The sequence below is a fragment of the Mesoplodon densirostris genome, chromosome 7 (genome assembly GCF_025265405.1).
Source record: "Mesoplodon densirostris isolate mMesDen1 chromosome 7, mMesDen1 primary haplotype, whole genome shotgun sequence".
In the NCBI taxonomy this organism is placed as follows: Eukaryota; Metazoa; Chordata; class Mammalia; order Artiodactyla; family Ziphiidae; genus Mesoplodon; species Mesoplodon densirostris.
The window spans coordinates 1,855,783-1,873,508 of record NC_082667.1 but is presented as its reverse complement, the minus strand read 5'-3'; the positions used below and the strand labels follow the sequence as shown (position 1 = coordinate 1,873,508).

General features: G+C 54.7%; 1 protein-coding gene across 1 annotated transcript; it reads left to right on the top strand.

Moving 5' to 3' along the window:
• The first annotated feature begins 2,638 nt into the window (after positions 1–2,638).
• On the top strand, positions 2,639–17,026 carry IFITM10 (interferon induced transmembrane protein 10). The gene is made up of 4 exons (XM_060103739.1): positions 2,639–2,752; positions 2,805–2,966; positions 3,783–4,235; positions 16,427–17,026. Exons 1-4 carry the CDS (start codon positions 2,639–2,641, stop codon positions 16,574–16,576), a joined length of 879 nt encoding a protein of 292 aa, XP_059959722.1. The 3' UTR covers positions 16,577–17,026.
• Positions 17,027–17,726: the final 700 nt, after the last annotated feature.

Here is a 17,726-nt window from a genome sequence, read left to right as displayed (position 1 = left end):
GCACCCCTCCCTTCACCCCCTGTCCGTTGACCATCCTGGGCCTGCTCTCCACTCTCTGTCCCCCTCAGCCTCCCACCACCCGAGGCCAGCAGGGGCTCACCGACTCGTGGGCCCCTGCTCTGCTCGCCCTGCTCACCGCGACCCTCGGCTGGAGCATCCTCCCTTCTGGAACACGGGGACGAGCGTGGTGGGATGCCCCAGACCCCTGGACACTGTGTGGGTTAGTGCAGGCCTAGCCCCCAGACCATCAGGGCATTGATGTCCTGCCCAGAGTTGGGCCAGCGCAGCCGCCCTGCGCTGCCCCCCGGAGGGCCCTATTCAGCCGGCCGGGATTCTCCGGACCCTGCAGTCTGACTCTGGGCTCAGATCCAGCTTCTGTGACCCGATCCTGAGCCTGGAGTCTCTGTCTAGGGAAGGTGGGTGACAACAGGGAACTCTTCGCGCTGGGCCTGATGGACACGATGAGGAGCCCAGCACAGGGCCTGGCGTTCGGACGCTCCAAACACTGGCTCTCGTCCTGGCTGACTCAGCCCTGCTCAGCACCAGCCCAGTGGGCTCCGGTGGGCGTTTCCCGCCTGGAGGACACCCAGCCTCGGGCTGAGCTCTCAGGAGCCCACCTGAGTCCAGCCCCTTCCCAGCGACCTGCAGCAGGCTGCTGTGGGCCGGGCGCCCTCTCCTGCTGCCTGAGGGCCAGCTGGACGCAGGGGCAGACCAGCCCGTGGGCCCCTTACAGCAGCCTGTACAGCCCTGGGCAGCGCCTGGCCCAGGGGACACCAGCTCAGACACCAGGGAGACCAGGTGGCCTAGTTCACAGGCCACTCACAAGCCTGGGAGGGTCCCTTAGGTCAGACTCCGCCTGACTGGGGTCTGGTGCCCACAGGCCAGGCCCTAAGGAAACGGGCAGTGGGGTTTGGATGAGGGAGACTGAGCCCTGGTTCCCCGCAGTCCCCATCTGCCCTCAGAGACCTGTGGGCCCCGGGCCTGGGCCCTGCTGAGGGCGTGGTCAGGGCGGGGCCAGCTTTGCTTGAGAACCCCGCCCACTTGAAGACGGTTTTATCAACATCCTTAAAGCCAGCTCTTGCGCTGCGGGGTTCCTGACCAGCCCCCAAAGAGGCTGTACCAGGGTCAGCCAGGGGGTGGGGGCGGGGCAGGGGAGGGGCCTGGAGCGGGGGTGGGACGTGTCCAGGGACCGGGGTGCAGAGAAGGACTCAGGCTCAGAGCGCACAGAGACTGGGGAGAGGTGTTCAGAGAGGGCCCGGCACAGGCAGGCGAGCACTCCGAGGAGAAGGGGTCCCTGAGAAGGACCCAGGCTGGGAGGAGAGAGGGTCGTGGAGGGAAGGGAGGCCGGTTGAGAGGGTCAGAGCAGAGCCGGGCTTCCCGGGAGAAAGGGCTCAGAGCACAGCCTCGGGGGAGAACGGGGGTTCGAGGGAGGCGAGGGAGGGAACAGGCTGCCACACAGCAGGGCAGCTTCAGGGGGTGGCGGGGTTGGAGGGTCTGGGCTCCATGGGGGCCGGCAGGTGGGTGAAGAGGACCCAGCTCAGAGAGGGCCACTGCACAGTGAAGTGGGGACTCAGGGCGCAGCAGGGGGGCTGGGGTTTCTCCATGGCAGAGGGTATCCTTGGGACTTTTGCAGGAAGGGGAAGCCACTTGGGGGCAAGTGTCAAAGAGATAACGAAAGCAAGGTGGGCTAGACGGGGGCTGGCAGGCTGAGGCCGGGGGTGGGGGAGGGACTTGGGGGACAGAGCATCCACAGGGTGGGACGGGCGGGCTTGCAGAGAGGCATGGGCAGGTGAGTGGCCTGGACTCCAAGGAGACTGGTGTCATAGGGGCTTGGAGAGGGACACCTGGTCCCAGGGGCAAAGGGTTCCAACAGGTGAGGGGTCACAGTCTTCAAGAGTGGACTTTGGGGGGCAGCCACGTTATCGAGCGTGGAGCCCAGGGGCTCTGAGCTGGGCGCCCGTGAGTCCGATTTGGGGAAAATATGGGGGCAGGAACTCCAACGGGGGTGGGCTCAGGAAGGACAGGGCTGTGAGGGCGGCCTGGGGGCGGGGCCTCAGTCAGGGATGGGATTGCTCAGAGCTGGGCACTCCGGTGGGGGCCTGGGGAGGTGCACCCTGCTCAGGGAGAGACTGCAGCTGGGGGCCCGGGGGCTGGGAGGGGCCAGAGACTCAAGGAAGACCTAGGCCCTGGAGGGGGCTTGGATCGGGTCTAGGGTCGTGCGGGGACAGGAGAGCAGACAGGGGCCGGGCTAGGCACGAGGACCCGCTTGGTGAGGACAGGCTGGAGGCACCTGGGCTCTGTGGGTGGAGGGGCTTGGGGAGGCTCAGACACCCACCGGGCCTGGGACTGCGGGTTGGGTGGAGGGCCAGGACTGAGGTGCAGACAGAGGCGGGGGGGAGCAGGAAACTCAACAGGCGGCGAAGGGGCCGCGCCCAAGGGGAAGGGGCTCTGATACGGTCCTGGGAGCTGCGGGGGGAGCGGAGAGGGAGCACAGAAGGAGGAAGGGGCGCTCCCCTGGGGAGACAGATGCGAGGACTCAGCGAGGGGCTGGGGGCCCAGCAAGAGGGAGGGCGCAGGGGGCGGTGTCCGGGAGACGCGGGTGGCGCGGGCACCGGGGTCTGGCGCTGCAGCGGAACCCATGCCTGGTCGGCTCTGCCACCCCGAGGGTCGCCGCTTCCGGCCGGCGCCCGCTGCCCCCACCCCGCGGGCGGGAGGGGGCGGGGAGGTGGCTGCGCCCGCCGCCGCCGCCAACGTGAGTCAGGCTTGGGCTGCAGCCGGCGGCCGGCCTGGCGCTGCGGAGGCAGCGCCGCCACCCCGCGCCCCTCCCCGCCGCCACCCCGCGCGCTTCCCGCGCCGAGGTCGGGCCGCTGGGACGCGGAGCGGCGGGACAGCCAGACACCCGCGGGACGGCGGAAGGACGCGCGGAGCGCGGCGCTGGGTCGGGCCAGGCCGCCGAGGAGTCGCCAGTAGGTGAGGGCGCGCCGTCCGGGCGGCTGCGGCAGACCCGGGTCAGGCTGGGGGCCTGCGGGGCCGCGGGGCCTCGGCTGCGGACCCCCGGGGCGGCGCGGGGCGCGGGAGCCTCGTCAGAGAGTGTTCGTTTCGCAGAGTGTCATTGTGCGTCCGTTCCCGGCACGGGGCGAGTGGCCCGCGGCGAGTGCGCGCTCTTGGGGTCCGGGCGCCGCTCGGGGCCGGGGTGTGCGGGGGCGATGCGCGCGGGTTCGGAGCCCCAGCGGCCGCCGTGTTCATCCTCGGGGGATCGTGTCGGGGCCTGTGTCGCGGTGTGTGTGAGTGTCACAGTGCGGGGTTGTTTACCTGGCGGCGTCTCCGAGCGCTCGGCGTGTGCCGGGATCTGGGGAGCCGGGTGGCGGTGCTGGCGTTTGTGTCCGATGTGTCAGCGGGAGGCAGCGCGCAGGTGCTCCGGGGAGCTCTGCTTCTTCTGCCAAAGAGTGACTGAGGCTGTGTCATTGTGGGTCTGCGTGCCCTGTGTGTGCCGGGCTGTCTGGGGGTGCTGGTTGCTCTGTTTACTGCAAGAGTGTGCCAGTCGGGATGCTGGGGGGAGCGCTGCCGTGTGTGTCGGTGGGTGACTGTGCGCAGACGGCGAAGTGAGGAAAAGCCCCCGACGTCCCTGCCAAGGCTGCTGTGAGGGCTTTGGCATCTGCGGCGGGTGGGGATTGTCCTGGGGGGCTCTTTATGGGGCCGCAGGGGAGACGCCGCAGGGTGCCAGGGTGGGCCCGATAGGGTGATCCGGACCCGGCTCATCCTTCGTCTCCCCCTCCCTGCAGGCCCAGGGCTCCAGCCAGTACCCAGCCACGCTGGGAGCCCCGGCCAGCACCACGGACGGCACCCAGGAAGCCCGGGTTCCCCTGGACGGGGCCTTCTGGATCCCGAGGCCCCCCGCAGGTTCGCCCAAGGGCTGCTTCGCTTGCGTGTCCAAGCCCCCCGCCCTGCAGGCTCCAGTGGCCCCCGGGCCTGAGCCCTCAGCCTCACCCCCCATGGCACCCACCCTGTTCCCCATGGAGTCCAAGAGCAGCAAGACAGACAGCGTGCGGGCCACCAGCGCCCCCCAGCCCTGCAAGCACCTAGCAGAGAAGAAGACCATGACGAACCCCACGACAGTCATCGAGGTCTACCCGGACACCACGGAGGTGAACGACTACTACCTGTGGTCCATCTTCAACTTCGTCTACCTCAATTTCTGCTGCCTGGGCTTCATCGCCCTGGCCTACTCCCTCAAAGTGAGCGGGGGTGGGGTGGGGATGGAGGAACGGGGCAGGGGGGGCAGGAGAAGCGGGTGCTGGCTGCAGCACTCTGCCCCCCCCCCCCGCAGAGAAGCCCATGGGTGCAGCAGGTGCAGCGGAGCGGCTGAGGGATAGAAGGATGGTTGGGGACCCAGCGAGACACGGATGTCAGCCAGCTCGGGGCTGGCAGGGAGAGCCAGCCCATCCTGTCCTGAGCTGGGGAACCTTCCAGGGTGTCTTGTCAGGGCTCGGGGTCCTCAGGGCCAGAGTCTCTGCACAGCGAGTTTGGTCTGTGGGGTGGGGACCTGACACTCGGGGACGTGGGAATTAGGCCTGGGTGAAGCTGCCCCTAGGCATAGGGATGGAGTCAGCAGGGAGATGAAGAGGCCTTGGAATCCTTCCCCTGTTGACAGGAGGAGGGGTGACGTCACTGCTGGAGACCTTCTTGTCCAAGCCCCTTGCAGGGAACCTGATGCCAGGCAGGCACTCAGAGGGAGGCCGTGACAGACAGACGGGGGCGCTGACCCCCAGCCACTGCTCTGCGTCCCCTCACACACGGTTTCTAGATGGTCCGTCCCCGGGGGAGGCTGTGTGGGAGCCAGACCCCACGCCCTGAGTGTATACAGCTTCCAGAAGCCCCTCGCTGCTGCGAGAGGAGCTGGCTGGGACCAGAGCAGTGTCCCAGGCAGACAGGACCCCATCCCCCCGGGGTGGGGGCAAAGTGGAGAGAAATGGACTGAGATGGCAGCAGGGGAGCTGTGATTGACTCGCACTTGGGGTCGGGAGATCCATGCAGATGTGTAAGGACCCAGGAGCCTGGGGCTGCTGGAGCCCAACCAGCAGGAAGCGGGGGGTGGACTCGCTCCCTTCCCACCACCCCGGAAGGGCCTGGCTCACGTCTCGCCAGATCATCACTTTTCCTGAGCCCTGATCTGAGTGTCCAAGGCCAGGCTCATTTCACTGATTGCAGCTGCCCAGCGGGGCGGGGGCCGAACACGGGGCGGGGGGTGGGGGTGGGGGGGAGGGGGAGGTGCTGGAGGCCGAGGAGGGGCTGGGCCCGAGAGGCTAGCCTGGGGGAAGGTGCTGGGACAGCTCTGCCTCTGTGCATCTCTGATCACGGAGCCCCCTGCCCTGGCGTCACACGCTCTGGCCACCTGGTCTTCTCGTCCTCCTGACTCATCACTGGCGTCACGATCACCCACCGCCTTCAAACCCAGGCCTGTGTACCCAGCCCTGGGCTCCACCACATGGACACTGTGTCCATTGAGTGTGCGTGAGTGTGGGCACGTGTGTGAGTGTGCACGTGTGCATGAGTGTGTTGCATTGTGTGCGTGTGTGCCTGCATATAAGTGTGAGCATGTATGTGTAAGTGTGTGTGTGTGCGTGAGTTGTGTAGGCCTGAGTGCATTTGTAACTATGAGTGTGTGGGGGTGTGAGTGCACGTGTGTGTGCGAGCATGCATATAGGGGTGTGGGTGTGCATGTGTATAATTGTGTGTATTGTGTGTGCATGCATATAGGTGTCAACATGCATGTGTGTGTAATTGTGTGGGAGTGTGAATGCATAGGTGTGCATATGTGTGTTGCACGTGTGTGCACAAGCATATGCCTGCATATAGGTGCGAGAATGCATTGTGGATGTGTGTGCATGAGTATGTGGATGTGAGTGTACATGTGTGTAATTGTGTGTATAGTGTGTGCGTGCAGGGCTCCCTGGAAATTGGGGGTGAAGCCCCCAGGCCAGCCTCACCTCTGCCTCCCTGGGCCCTCTTGCCTGGCCCCACGAGTAGCCTGTGGACCTGGGTCCGGCTGCGTGTGCTGCCGTGGGCAGCTGGCTGGCACAGGGCAGGCCCATCTGCTGCGGGTTGTAGGTAGGTCACAGATTTCTGAATGGTTCAGGATCCGCTCTGCAGTGCAGGGTGGGAGTTGGTGCTTCTAGAGACAGAAGGGGGTTCACTGTGCCTGCAGCCCAGCTGCTCCCTCACGTACGTCCTGGGCATTAGCGAGGGCAGAAAGGCTTGGGGCTTCCCTGGGAGGGGCGAGCAAGGTGAGCTGCCTCTGTCCCGGGCAGAGGGGAGGACAGACATGGCTGGCACAGGCTCCCACGCCTGGGAATTCGTCCATCTGTCCTTCCAGCTGTACGTCTCCTGGGCTGCTGCACCCTACGTTGTTTGCAGCCCATCCTGGGCACTTCCAAGGGCACCTGATGGCCTTGGGGTCAGGAGGCCTTGGCTCATTCCCTGCGTGGCCTCTTAAAAGCAGTGATCTCGCTTCACTGAGCCCATTTCCTCATCCGTTCACAAAACACAGCAAAACAAAACAACATTCAAATAAGCACAGGAGCAGGGCGGAGGCTGGCCTTCGGTGGGTGAGAAAGAAGGGCTGTGTCCCTAGCTGTCCCCATCTGTCCCCACACGCCCCGCCCCCAGGGGCACGTTCAGTGCAGATCGGGGCCTCGTGGGCTTGGCCTGGTGTCTGCGGATGGCACAGACACAGAAGGCCAGTTCTCCATCTGTGCAGTCTGCAGGAGCTGCTCACCATGCCCCCCGGCTCCCCTTTCTCGGTCTGGAGAAGTCCAGCCTCCTCATCTTGGCATTCAAGGCCCTGCATGACCCACTTTTAACCCCTTCCCTAAGCTCACCAAATGCCCTGGCCCCTTCCGTTCCGGGAGCTCCCTGGGTGCGCCGGGCTGCCCCCAGCCTGAGGCCTTTGTGAGGCCCGGGGTGCCCCCACCCCCAAAGGTTCTGCTGCCTCCCTCTGGCCGAACCTTTCTCCCCATCAGAGAGCCCCCGCCCTGATCACAGCTGCCCACCCCTGACCCAAGGCAGGGCTGACCAAGTTGGGGGGCAAAGGCTGCTGGAGGAATGGGAGGGTGGACAGAGGGCGCATGGGAAGATGAATACGCACCAAACGGTTCAGGACAAGAACGCTTCACTCCCAGCCTGGGCGTGAGGTTGGGGTCAGCCCCGGACACTGCTGGGGGAGGCAGCATTTTCCCTGGGCCTTGAAGGGTGGGTGAGGGGACAGGAGTTCATAAACTAAGACACAAGGGTCGGGCAGTCGGGAACAGCAGGGCTCCATCCTCTGTGGGGAGCAGCAGATGGTCCAGGAAAGGCAGACTGAGGCCATGCAGTGAAAGACTTGGAATTCCATGGGAAGGGTATGGGGGACATGGAAGGGAAAGGTGGTCAGAGCTGTGAACTCTGCAGGCAGGGTGGAGGGAGGGGACGAGACAAGCCCAGAGGCAGGGAGGAGTGAGGGTCCGGTGTGGTGGTCCAGGTGAAAGGGCACGTGGCTTGAACCAGGGCAGGGATGGTGGCAGAGAGGAGCAGCAGATTGCAGTGAGGACACAGGCTGTGAGACTTCTCGGTGACGGGGCAGAAAGAATAGATGAGGGGGAAGGATGCAGTGTCTGCTTCTGTATATGCATACTTGCCCACTCCCTCCTTTCTGAATATCATCCATCCCTCCATTCATACATATGTGCCTACATCTATCCATACATCCATCATCCATCCACCCACCCACCCACCCACCCACCCACCCATCCACTCATCCACTCATCCTCCTATCCATCCATCCATCCACCCACCCACCCATCCTCACATCCATCCATCAATCCACCCATCCTTTCATCTATCCATCTGTGCTCACTCTAGCCATTGATTTCATTCATCCATCCACCTACGTGCTAACACACCCATTTCCTCACCATGAATCTATTCATACTTTCACCTATTTTCCATTCATTTATTCACTTAACTTTTCTCCCACCCTCACTCTTGATCCCCCTTACTTTCTCAGTTCATCCCAGAATAGTGTCCATCAATATACCAAGTCATTCATCCATACCCAACACATCCACCTACCCATTCGTCTTTCCACCCTCCCACGGGTCTTTTTATATATATCTTCTTCCTCCCTTCTTCCCTTCTCCCCTCTTCTTCCAATTATTTCCTCTCCAATGGTTCATCCATCTAACTACCCACCTACTCTGTTTATCCATTCTTCTATCTTCTCTCCCTCCTACCCACCTCTTCCACCTTCTGTGTATACCGCATAGCCATACACCCAGTGTTCATGGTGGCTCTGGTTTACAGCATAGGTTTGAGTCCTGGGACCTTAAGTTGGTATTACATCTATCCGTGCCTTATTTTCCTCCTCGTAAAAATGGGGTTGTGACTACCTCAGAGTGTTGTTGAGGGGATTAGCTGAGTTAATGCCGTGTAAAGCCGTTAGCATAGCGCCGTACCCATAGTCCCTTCTTTTATTATTTTTACGGTTCTTTCCTACATCCATCCTCCATGTCCATTCTTACCTCCCGTTACTTCTCCCCATTCCCCTGCCCTGTGTATGATTTTACCCAGTCATCTGTCCATCAATACACATATCCACCAACTTTATTTAAACATCCATCCTTTTCCCGTTGTACATCTCTCTAACCATCTTCCCACCTTCTATTTCCCGTTCCCTCCTTCTTTCTTCCCTTACTCACTTTAATTACCCATCCATCAATTTATTAATCTAGTGATTCATGAAAATAATTCACCTCCCCTCTCTTCTTCTCAACTTTCTCATTCTTTTTCTCATTTACCCCACTGTCTAACTCCTACTCCATGTACCCCCATATACCCTGTTTCCTCCTTGTATCCACTCATTATTCCTCCTTCCATCACTTTTACCCATCAATGTACATTACTAATTAGTTCATCCAAGCATCCATCCATCCATCCATACGTACACATCCTCACCTTTCCTTTTCCCTTTTTTCTTTTCTTCTACCCATTTGCTCACCCCACACATTCTTCTAGCGTCCTATTCCTCTATCCACACTCTGTAACCCAGTGCCTTCAGCTATCCCCTCCCACACACCTATCCACTGAATCCATCCATCCATCCATCTCTTTCTATCTAGTTTACCCACACACTTCTGTGGATTTGTTTAATCTCCTCTTTTCTTCCCTCCTGTCTTTCCTCACCCACATCCATCCATCAGTTTCCCCTCCATCTGTATATTCATTGTCTACCCTCACTTTGGTTATCATGCCTGTCGCCTCTTCCTCTCCTTCCATCCCTCCCTTGTATATAACCATCATATCTACTCATTAAACTCTCTAGTCAGTGACCTAGTCTTCAGTTCATTCAAACTTCCCAACATCCTTCCACTCTTCACGCATTTGTCTCACACGCAATAAATAATTGTCTAATGCCTAGTAAGTGACAAGCAACACACGGCCCCTGCCCATGAGGTGCTTACATTTTGGTGGGGTGTCAGACAATCATAAAAGTAACACTTATGCATGTCAGAGGGTGATGTCAGCTCTGAAGAGTACATAAAGCATGGTGAGGGAGATGTGGGGTGCTCTTTTATATAGAGGCAAGGAAGGCCTCTTTGTTGAGATGCTATTTGAGTGTAAAGCTGAATTAATTCATGCAATAGCCATAAATGCATCTTTCTGAGAAAGCGTATTCCAGGAAAAGGGATCAGATATTGCAAAAGCCCTGAGGCAAAGTCAGGTTGAGGAACCAATGTGGCTAGAATGGGGGTGAGCATAGGAGATGGGTCCAGAGAGGTGGTGGAGGGGCCAGACCACGTACATCTTGTCTGCCACAGTTAGAGTTTTGTTTTGCTTTAAGTGAAATCTTTGATGAATGTTAAATGAAGAGTCAATATTATGTGACTTACTTTTTTTCTTCTTTTTCTTGGCCATGCCATGCGGCCTGCGGGATCTTAGTTCCCCAACCAGGGGTTGAACACACGCCCCCTGCAGTGGAAGCGTGGAGTCCTAACCATTGGACCTCCAGGGAAGTCCCTATGTGACTTACATTTTAAAAGATCGCTCTTGCTACCAGTGAAGAATAGACTATAAAGATGCAAGGGGTTGGGGAGCTGGGAGACCAAACTGAAAGCGGTTCACTGAGTCAAGTCTTGGTTCAGCGGGTGGGAGTGGAGAATTAAAACTGGTCCTATATTTTGAAAGAAAAGTCAACAGAGTATCCTGATGGATTGGACATAAGGTGAGGGAAAATAGAGAAGATCCAAAGATTACTCCAAGGATACTCATCTGAGCAGTTGAAAGAAGGGAGGTGCCATTTATAGATGAGGAAGGAGGCTGTAGGAGGGGCGGGTTTGTGAGGAAAAGACCCTCCATCACCTTGTCCACCCACCAATGCATGCACTCATGGTTCCACCCTTTCCGCTACCTACCCATCCACTTTGTCTCCAAAAATTCATCTGTTCATCTTCTTTCCTTCCGGAATTTCACTTCCATACTGTCAGCCATCCCTATATTCACTCTTTCACTTATTTACTAAATTCATGTTTCTACTCGTTTCATCATCTGTCTTTTTTTTCTTCCTTTCCTTCCACTGTTTATCCACCAACCTCATCCATTAGTCTGCTCATCTATCCATCCACCCAGCCCTCCATCTAGTCTCTTTTTCTTCCCTGGATTCATCTGTTTCCCCCCCTTACTCATTCATAGTAATAGTGATAGTAACAACAAGCCAGCAGATAACAATAACCAAAAAACAACAACAATTAATTATTGAGCTCTTAATTAATTAATTAATTATTGAGTATATTCTAGGCACCTTTCTAAGAACTTCTAATTATTTAATTAGATGTAGCATTTTATTTAATGATAACAAAACCCTATGAATAGGTGCAATTAATATCCTTGTTTTACAGATGAGGAAACGGAGGCACAGTGATACAAAGTAACTGCCTTGAGGCCACCATCAAGTTCCTTTCTCGCACCCTTTTTGAATCACTACATTCTTCTTCCTGTAGTCATCACCCTTCTGTCTATTCATCCTTTCATCTCTTCCTCTCTCTGTCCATCTTCCTGCACTTTCTATCCATCTCTTGGTTTATTCATTCGTCCACCCAACCATACAGCCTTCCTTTGTACTATTCTCCACTCTTCTATCTACCAACTCCTTCTATCAATATAGTTAATCAATGATTCATTAAAACTTCTATTCATCAGCCCTTCTTCTCTCTTTCCTTTCTCCTTCTCACAACCATGTATCTACCCACCCACCATCCAGCCAATCATCCGTCAACCATCAATACATTTCCATCTCTCCATCTTTTCCTTTCATTTATTCCTGCTTCCCCTCCATTCACCTCTAAATTAAGTTGTCCATTCATCCATTTATATATTATCCCTGCCTTTCTTTCCTCTACCCCGTTCTTCCAATTATTTATTATATCCATTCGTGTAATCAGGTGTTGAGCTGGTATCAATTCATCTATACACCCATCGACCATCCTCCCTCCCTTTCCTTCACACGCTGTCAATCTATCATCCCATGAAGATACACATTCATAAAAGAACTGTCCATCCATGTATCCATCTGCACATCCTCCCATTTTTCTTCCTTTCCTTTCTTTGACTGACTCATCCAACTATCCAACCATCAGTCTGTTCACTCACCTGCCTTCCTCCTTTTCCTTTTTTTCCGCCCAACATCACCCATCCACCTCTTCACCCACCTTCTCTGCATCCCTTTATCCATTCCATTCCTCCATGTTTATTCCTCCTCCTTTCACGTCATTTCACCCACCCACCATCCTTTCCTTCCCTTTGCCTTCCTTTTGCTTTTTAGACTGCTCTTCTCGGCCTCCTTTCCTGGATGCTCTTGCTTCCCAGATCTTTTAACATTGGGATGCTCTGGGGCTCAGTCCCTGGTCCTCTTCATCTCTTGTCTACACTCTCGCCCTTGGTGCTCTCACCCAGCCTCATGGCTCTAAGGAGCATCTTTATGCTCATGCTCCTCCAATTTGTGTCTCTGCCCTAGACCTCATCCATGAACTCTAGACTCATATAAAACCTACCTGCTCAAAATGTCCAGCTCTATGTTTAGAAGACATTTCTAGCGAAACATGTCAGAAATCAAACTACTGAACCACGCACAAACTTACTCCTCCTGGAGTCGCCTACAGCTCCCTTATTTCAGTAGATCAAATCAAAGAGCCTGGAAATCATCTCAAATTCCTTCCTTTTTTTATCACACTCCACATCCGATCCCAGTAAATACTGTCAGCTGTGTCTTCAAAATAGATCCAGAAAAAGGTCAGTTCTTACCACCTTCACAACCACTGCCCTGACGCAACCCACCCTGACCACTCACCTGGACTGTCAGCCTCTTCTCTGCTTTGTCCAGCCTCTGCCCCTGCAACCTGTTCTCTACACAGCATCCAGAATTACCAGGTGAAAACACGCCAGAGCCTGCCGTTGTTTCTTCTGCTAAAAAGCACCTACAAAGTCCCACGCAACCTGCTTCTTGACAATTTCCTCTCTGACCATAAGTCTCACTCCCCTTCCCCTCTGGGTTCTGCTCTCCCCACACTGGCCTCTGGTTATTCCTCAGAGCACAGGTTCATCCCCACCTCAGAGCTTCGTGCTCTGAGACGTGCTTTCCCTGCAGATAAACATATGACCGAGTCTGTCACACTCTTCCGGGCTTTACTCACATGTCCATACTCCATGTGCTCCTTCCTGAGCACCCAGCTAGAATCATACCTCCCACAATGCTCTCCGCTCCCTGGCCTCCTCAGTTTTCTTTTTTTTTTTTTTTCGGTACACGGGCCTCTCACTGTTGTGGCCTCTCCCGTTGCGGAGCACAGGCTCCGGACGCGCAGGCTCAGCGGCCATGGCTCACGGGCCCAGCTGCCCCGCGGCATGTGGGATCCTCCCGGACCAGGGCACGAGCCCGCGTCCCCTGCATCAGCAGGTGGACTCTCAATCACTGCACCACCAGGGAAGCCCCTCAGTTTTCTTTTTAGCACATTTAACACACTATTTATTTTACTTATTTATTGTGTTTACTTTCCATGTCCTCTCCCTTAAATGTGTCCTTAAATGTAAGCTCCATGAGGACAGGGGACTTTGTTTTTTTCCCTGCTGTACACTTGGGACCTAGAAGAGCAACTACACAGAGCAGGCACTGAATATTGCTTGATTGAGTTAATGAACTTATTCACCTACCCTGCATTGGTCTATACTATAATCTACCCAACAGCCCTCCCTCCTGTCCATTTATCTACCCATCCCATTCACCCAACACACATTCATATATCCATCTATCCTCCATTCCATCCATTTGACACAATTTTATACATCCCTATATGCACCTTTCCCACCACTTCAGTGCACATTCACACATCCATCTTATCTGCCTATCCCAACAATTCAGCATTTACTTCTAAACCCATCTAGCCGCCTGTCCTACCCATCCAACATATACTCATGTATCCATCTATCCACCTGTCCAGATTATCCAGCGTATATTCATAAATTCATCTACCAGCCTGTCCCGCCCATCCAGTATACCTTCCTATAACCACCTAGGTACCTGTTCCCATCATGGCAATGTAATTTCGTATATCCATCTGTCTACCTGTCCTGCCCACCTGGCATACCTTTATGTGTCCATCTAGCCTGTTCCATCCATTCAGCACCCATTCTCAGACATTGATCTACTTGCCTGTCCTACCTGTTGAGCATGTTTCACGTATCCATCTGTGTACCAGTCCTTCGCTTCTGGCAAACATCCGTGTATCCATCCAACCATCCCTTACATCCAGCATACATTCCTATGTCCGTTTCTCTGTGTGTCCCATGCATCCAGCATGGGATGTTCATATCTCCCTCCTTCTCATCATCCACCTGCCTTCCCATCATCAAATCACCTGTCCAGTTCTCCTCTTCCCTGATCTCCTTTACAAATGAATGGATGGGTTACTCAGCCATCCACTTTCAACATCCATCTCTATCATTCCTTTCCTCATTCCAATATCCAACAAGGAAGTCATGACCAATTGTTTATTTTTAAATAAATCAGCCTTGTTTCAACATGAGGGGAAAAAACTCAATGAATATAATTTACTAGTTAATGAATTAGAGAAAAAATATGTTTATCTCATGGGGATTTTTAAAAATACAGCAATCTACCTCTAATAATACAATGAACATCATTCTTAAGTTGTGAGCTTTACAATTAAGACTGAGAGTAGGCTGCCTGTTACATCATTGCTAGTCAGCATCGTTCTGAAGCCTTTGCTTCCATTATATAAGAGCTTGCTTTGGACCAGACACTATGCTACTACTTTGTGTCCACCAACTCATTAATTCCTTTCAACAACCCTATGCTGTGGGTACTATTGTTATCTTCCTGTTACAGATGAGAATATTTGCTAAGATTATGCAGTGATTGGCAAAACTGGGATTCAAATCCAGGCATCTGTACTCTTAACCACTGTGCTACAGAGTCTAAGAATGAAGACTTGAAGGAAGAAATAGAACTGTTATTTACAGTAGATATGATTCATTACATAGAAAACTTGGCCTGTTATCATAATTAATACGATAGTTTAGCTGGATACAAAATCAATCTCTAGAAGTCGAACTTTTATACACCAGCAAAAATCAGTTAGCAGTGTAATCTTAGACATCACTTACAATACAGTGACAACCAAAATAAACAGACTAAGTCTAACAAAAGATATAATAGCTCTTTCTTCTGGAGAGAATTATAAAATTTTATTTTAATGAGGACACCAAATAAGACCTAAATAAGTGGGTGATACATCATGTTCTCACAGTGGAAGATAAAACTCAGTGAAGATGTGGGCTGTCTCCAAAACCACTAGAATACAAGTTCCACAAGGGCATAGACTTTCTTCTTTTCTCCTTCCCTTCCCTACTTCCTCAAGGCCAGCTCCTTTTCCTCCCTCTACGTCTACATTCTATACAATCTGCCTTAAGTCACCCAAGCTTCCACGCCTTCCCAGTCTCTCCAACTTGTCCCCCAGCTCCACTCCACTCCATCTCCTCCTTCCCTTCCTCACCCCCTCCATCCACTGCCAGACAGTCACCTCTGCCTTCTTTCTTCTCCCCTCTCCCTCTGTTCCTTCCACCACTCGCCTCCTCCATCCATCCACCCAGCCACACTCCCACCGCATCTGTGTCCCCACCGCGTTAACTACCCATCTATTCTCCCGTCCATCTGCGTAACCCACTCTCAGGGCAGCCAGACATCAGTGTTCTCTATCTGCCCAACCCAGCCCCCTGCCTTTTGTCCATACATCATCCATCCATACATGCATTTATCCACCGATCTGCTGATGCAGAGACTTTCTCTCCCTGCCTCTCTCATCTCTCCGCTTCCTCCTCCTCCTCCTCCTCCTAGGCTTTGCTTTCTGCTTGCAGCATGCTCAGACCTGCACTTCTCTGGACTCTGTGGAAGGAGAGGGGACGGAGGAGAGAGGACTCCTCAGACCTAGCCTGGATGAGGGGACATGCTCCCCAGGACACCTCTTCACAGCCAGAGGATCTTGGAAATTGGTCCACCACTGTCCAGCATCTCCCCAGGACTTACTGGGCTCCAACCGCTCCCTTCACTTTAATATCCCATTGCAGGGACCCCAGGGCTGCCTCCTGTCCAAGCATAGTGTGTATTCTCAGGGAATCCCAGTTAATTTTAAATGAGATGGGACCAATCAGATTAGGACACACGTGTATTGCCCCATCGTCCAATCACGTAACTCTCTCTGAGACCGGCTTCCTCTTTTATTTTATTTATTTATTTTCCCAGCTTTATTGAGATATAATCAACCTACAACATTGTATATGCTTAAGGTGTACCATGAAATGATTTCCACAATGGGTTTAGTTACTATCATCTTACATAATTATCTTTTTTTTTTTTTTGGTGGTAAGAACACTGAAGATCCACTCTCTTAGCAACTTTCAAGTATATAGTACAGTGTTAACAATCCATTTTATTTTATATAGTTTTAGATTTATAGAAAAGTTGCAAAAAAAAAAAAAGAGCTACAAAGAATTTCTATATACCCTTCACCCAGACATCCCAATGTTAACAGTTTACCATATTCACCTTTTCTTCTCTCTCTCTATAAATACATATTATTTATTTTGTAAATTGTTTGAAAGTAAGTTTCTGACCGGATGCCCCATAATCCAGGGCACGTTTCCACCCAGCAAGGACATCGTTGTGCAGCAGCCCCGCACGGTTGTTAGGAATCAGGAATTGGCAACTGACACTGCCTTGGGGCTACACTATCACGGGCCCTCTGTCCTCATGCCCTCCCGCCTGGCCCCTGCCTGTGTCCACCCCTCGGCGCCGGCTGCTGGTCTCACCTCCTCCTTCTGGCTTCAGGTTCGGGACAAGAAACTTCTCAACGACCTGAACGGAGCAGTGGAGGACGCCAAGACCGCTCGGCTGTTCAACATCACCAGCTCTGCCCTGGCGGCCTCCTGCATCATCCTCGTCTTCATCTTCCTGCGGTACCCGCTCACCGACTACTGAGGCCCCAACAGGCACCACCAGCCTGGAGATGAAGCTCTGAGATGGGTTCATTTTTGTGGCTGACGAAAGCTGGATGCCCTGCGGTGGGGGCGGAGCTGGAGGCCCCCTGAAGCTGGGAACCCGGCAGTGAGGCAAGGGGACAGTGAGCTTCGTGCCAGCCCACCCTCTCTGCCTCCTGGCCCTCCGCCTGTTTCTGGGGGGCCCGTGGGTTTCTTCCTGTGCTGCTGCACCTTGGCTTCCAGTGGCTGCCCTCCCTACCTGCCTGTGCCCCCGCCCAGGCTCCTGGGACCCCTCAGACCTGACACCCAGCAAGAAGGGCTTTTGTGGGAGCTTCCCAGGATCAGGTGGCTGCCAGCATCTGGGGACTGACTCTCTCCTCCCTGACGCCACCTCCTCCAAGCTGTGACCCTGCTCAGAGATCTTGTATCTGTGAACTTCCAATAAAATACCTGCCCAGCTCTGGCACAGCCTCCTGTCCCCGACTTGGGCAGGGCTCGGGGTGGAGGGCGTGCGGGGGGCAGGATTTGGAGGCTTTGGGAACCCCATTCAGTCACTGCCTGGGGGTCCTGGGCCCCGAGTGCTGTATCCAGCTGACTTTTCCAGGGGAAGTTGGCTCCATAATCCAGGTGGTCTTCTGTTCACTGTGCAATACAGGACTGAGGGGGCTTTTGGTGGAGCGTGCTCCTAATACGAGTCCCCACGAGGGTCAGGCAGCCTCCTTGGAGAGGAGGGAAGGGGCGCGGGCACCAGGAGGGAGCCCCAGGCAGCTATAGCAGTGCCCTGGCCAATCCCAGTCCATCTTGGGGACCTGGGACCTGGGCAGCTTCCTCCGTTTCCTCATCCACGAAGTAGGGGATGTGGTTTTCCCATTTCTCAGGGGTGCCATGAAGATCACCAGAGGGGAACATGAGGCATCAGCTGGAGGTTGCTGTTTCAGGATCTAGATCAGTGCAGGCGGCATGTGCCGGGAACTAAGGCAGCGATGCTCCTGCAGACGTGGGCTCTGCTCACAGCCCAGCAGGGTGCGTCAGCCTCTGAGAGCAAGTCTGAAGAGTCCTAGGACAGGAGACGCGCAGGCCCCGTGGGACGTGACGGAGGAGGCCCGATTCAGCCCAGGAGCTGCAGAGAGGGCCGCAGGTGGAGGAACCCC